We start from the raw sequence: 4,120 nt of genomic DNA, 5'->3' as shown, positions 1-4,120 counted from the left end.
AATTTCTTAACCAAATGAGTGGATGGGAGCATTTTCCCTCTCCTTCAACACCTCTAACCAAACACACCCTTATATCTATATTCTTCAAGTTTATTTTATAATATATATATGTATATGTATATAACATAAAACAGAGCATCATTTGTAAAAAAGAAAAAGAAAAATCCTTCCTTTTTTCCCCTCTTATTCATTGTGGATTTCATAAATTACACAAATTGTAAAAAAATAATCTTATAGAAGTATAGTAGCTCATAAGAATTAGATGATTAATCGGTTATACGATCAAATGGGCGCATAGGAATCGTGTTGAACACCAAGCATTAACTTTGTCACCAATAAGAGTCGGTAACCCTTGCCATTCCCCTTAGTAACGGCAAAGTATTATTTTCTCACTGAAAATAAATTGATTAAATTCAAATAAATTGCGCATCCTTTGCCTTTGCTGAAAAAAAAAACAAAATTCAAATAAATTGCAGCCGAACAACGGCACCATGCCAGTCCAAAACGGTCCACATTTGAATTTAAACTCCACAACGGACATTTCCAGTACTAGTATATCCCATTACTTCTTCGGTCGCCTTCCCATCGTCCTCGTGACACTCACCAACTCACGCGGCGCACAATGGCTTCCCTCACTCAAGGAATCCTTCTGAAACTATTGCAGGCCATGAATTCCAACACCCGCGTCACCGGGGACCACCGATCTGCCCTTCTCCAAGTCATCGGAATCGTCCCTGCTCTCGCCGGTTCCGACCTCTGGCCCAACCATGGCTTCTATGTCCAGCTCTCCGATTCTCTTAATTCCACTTACATCTCTCTCTCTGAGCGCGATAACGAACTCATCCTCACCAATCGTTTACAGCTCGGCCAATTCGTGTACGTTGACCGTTTCGAGTTTGATTCTCCTTTCCCTTGTGTATCTGGTATTCGGCCCGTTGCTGGCCGCCACCCATTTGTGGGAAGTCCTGAACCACTCATTGCGCGAATCTCGGCTTCCAAACGGGAATTCGTGATCCAACCTGTTTCGGATTCGGATCCGTCCATCGACCCGATTGCCCTGTACCTCTCTAGCAAGAAACCTGAGCAGGCGCGAAGTGATATCAAGGAAACGAAGACGGAACATAAGGTTGAAAAGCTTAAAACAAGGCAACCTCTAGCCCCTCGAGATAATTTGCCATCGGGAAATTTGGATGATACCAAGGTTCCGGAGAAGCCTCAAAGGTTCTCATCTCCCGCAACTGCAAAAAGATCGGCATCTGCAGGGAAGAAGAATGTCACAGTGGCGGAAAGAGACCCTTCACCAGCGGGAAAAGGAAAGAGGTCGGCGTCACCGGTGCCATCGAAGTGTGTGGTTCCCAGCTTAGTTGCTGCACGTGATGAGAATCGCAAGGCATCAAAAGAACCTGCAATTATAGTGCCGTCAAGATATAGGCAGCCTTCTCCGAATGGGAGGAGACAGGCATCGCCAAACGCAAGAAGAGCTTCACTTTCTCCTGGGAGAAGGTTATCCGGTGGTCTCAAGATTTCTCCCATGGTTGCAGGGGTTGCAGATTCTGCAAGCAAGAAAAAGATGGCAACTATTGCTGCTGGAATTTCGAGAGTGTCAGAAGCACTCGTGGGACCTGCAAAAGCAACCAGGAAGAATTGGGATGAGCAACCAACTGTTGCAGCACCTGCAGAGCAGAAAGAAAAAAGTGTGACTAAAAGTAAACTTGATGCCCAATCAATCTTGCGTACACAGGTAAATACATCAATGGTTTTGTTACGACAGAAAAGAAGCCAACTCCTGTACTCCATCTATAATTCTATTTGTTGCAAGGAACTGAAATTTTGTAAACTACTGACAAATATATAATTGTGAATTTGCACATCACAATAACACATAATTAAGCATAGACTAGTGACTAGGAAACGTCTTTACACCGGTAATATATGGATTTATATTTGTATGCTTGCGCACAGAGGCATGGTGCATGGGTTTATATTTTTGTATATCTAGTTTTTGGAGTAAGGCACCTGAGTAGGTCTATGTCTGTTTGCTTCCTAGCTCCACTACTATTGTGTTTGGTTACAACATTATTTTCTATGCCTCTAATTAGTTTAAACTGACACCAATAACATTTCCAGGCTGCAATCTCAAGGAGATTAAGTGATGTGAATGGTCAGAAAACCAGTAGCAATGACTCTTCGACTGAGGAAAAAACTAAATCTCATTCCATTGAAAGATATCAGGCTCAAGCAAAAAGCAATTTTGCAGCTCTAGGTATCACCATTTATGAGAAGAAATGGACTGACGGCACGGTTCCATTGGATGCCGTGTCAGTGAAACTAGCAAAACTTGGAAAGGTATGGCCAAAAAGTTAGAAATATACAACTAAGTTGTAGGCATGATCAAGACAAGCATGAAAATGAAATGATTGACATGGCTTCTAGGATCATGAAAATGATAAACAGTAATCACTAATTACCCTGTATTTCGATTAATCACTTCAATTCGATGAATAACATGAGAACTCTTGTTGTCAACTCAATTCAGGATGCATTGCAAAGGAAAGCCCTAGCTTCTGCAGTTGCTGCTCAAGCATTGGAGGAGGCCAATACAACTGAGTGTGTTGTAAGGAATTTAAGGTAATGATACTTTCTTCCTCTTCTCTTGTCATTAAATTAAATTTTCCAATTTATGACTTTATAAACAAAGTATTGGATCTGTTATAGGAAAGGTCCACTTTCAATTGAAAGAGTCAAGGTTCATATTAGCACTTCGACCATATTTTACTTCCCTCTAACATGGATTTTTCCCCTCCTGCTTACTTTAGCATGTTTTCAGAGCTCTGTTCTGTATGCAAGGCCACAAATCCGTTACCAACCATAGACCGGTTTTTTACAATCTATGATGACGTTCTGAGATCAGTTAAAATAGCTGAATCAGTTGTGAGTGGTCATAATTCTGAGGCACTTGATGATGGGTATCCAACAGAACAATCAAAGTCGCTCTCTCTCTGGGTTGAGGCTGCCTTGGCCACTGATCTTCAGGTAGTGTCCCTCCTAACCGGGAGTGACGCCAACCCTCCATTAAACTTGCAAAGGAGTTTGTCAAAAGGAAATCCCTTGGAGCAACCAAGAACAATCTGAATATGAATGCCACTTCGTCAACGAATTCCAATCCTATTGTTGGGGGGTGGACAGCGGGCAGTGGAATGAAAGAGACAGCAGAGCTTGGAACCAATTTGTTGTCTGAAATGCAAATGTGGTTTCTACGGTTCGTTGAGGAGTCCCTGGATGCTGGATTTAAAGTATTTGGGGAAAAAACTTTACCTTTGGATGGTGGTTCTATTGCTGTAGTTTTATCTCATTTGAAGCGAGTGAATGAATGGTTGGACCGTGTGGTTTCTAAAGGGGATGACTTGCTGACAGACAAGATAGAAAAGTTGAAGAGAAAGATCTACGGCTTCGTGATCCAGCATGTGGGAACAACTTTTGATAGCTGCTCATCCCCTTCATCATGATTTCCTGGTACTACTTTGATTTATGGTTTGGAAGTTGAGAATGTCGAAAGAGAGATGCTCCTTCAATAATCAGATTATTTTGTTCTAATTTAATGGAAATGGTTTGGTTAAAAAAAAAATTAATGGAAATGGTACTCATTTCATTATGTAAATGAAGTTTGGCTGCAGTATTTGTTCATTCTTGTTATGAAAATTTTATATCAGGGTGATGTAGTTCTTTCAACTGCAAGTATGAAGCAAATTGAGACGGGTCGCTGATTTTGGTTATATTACCTGCGTGTGTATCTGGTTCTCACTTGTTTATGCATATATATGGGATAAAATCCGGCTAATGAACCATGATTTAGGTAGTCCTGAGAGTTTCTCATCATTTTGTCTTGTGATTATGAAATCATGAATGACAAAGAAAAGTGCTATGTTGCTATTCTATCTTCAGCTGGGAGGGATGGTAATTGTTTGATGTTGTCAGATAGATTGGGTTAGGATTGGACCATAACGCGGACGAACTGAGAGAATTATCAGGTCCGTCCAAGTTCACAATCTTTTTTTTTTTTTTTTTTACCAACGAGGTTCACAACTTCATTAATTAGTTTTGAACTAGAGCTCGTACCCCT

General features: G+C 41.0%; 1 protein-coding gene across 1 annotated transcript; it reads left to right on the top strand.

Annotated features, from left to right (window-relative positions):
* The first annotated feature begins 542 nt into the window (after positions 1-542).
* Positions 543-3,773, top strand: LOC129320410 (uncharacterized). Its single transcript, XM_054965856.1, has 5 exons — positions 543-1,741; positions 2,128-2,346; positions 2,537-2,628; positions 2,817-3,095; positions 3,128-3,773. The coding sequence occupies exons 1-5, from the start codon at positions 623-625 to the stop codon at positions 3,504-3,506; spliced, it is 2,088 nt and encodes a 695-aa protein (XP_054821831.1). The 5' UTR covers positions 543-622; the 3' UTR covers positions 3,507-3,773.
* Positions 3,774-4,120: the final 347 nt, after the last annotated feature.

The sequence above is a fragment of the Prosopis cineraria genome, unplaced genomic scaffold (assembly GCF_029017545.1).
Source record: "Prosopis cineraria cultivar Desert tree isolate PC_DT_omini unplaced genomic scaffold, ASM2901754v1 PC9, whole genome shotgun sequence".
Lineage (NCBI taxonomy): Eukaryota > Viridiplantae > Streptophyta > Magnoliopsida > Fabales > Fabaceae > Prosopis > Prosopis cineraria.
The sequence above is the reverse complement of the archived record's forward strand: the minus strand, read 5'-3'. Positions and strand labels throughout refer to the sequence as shown.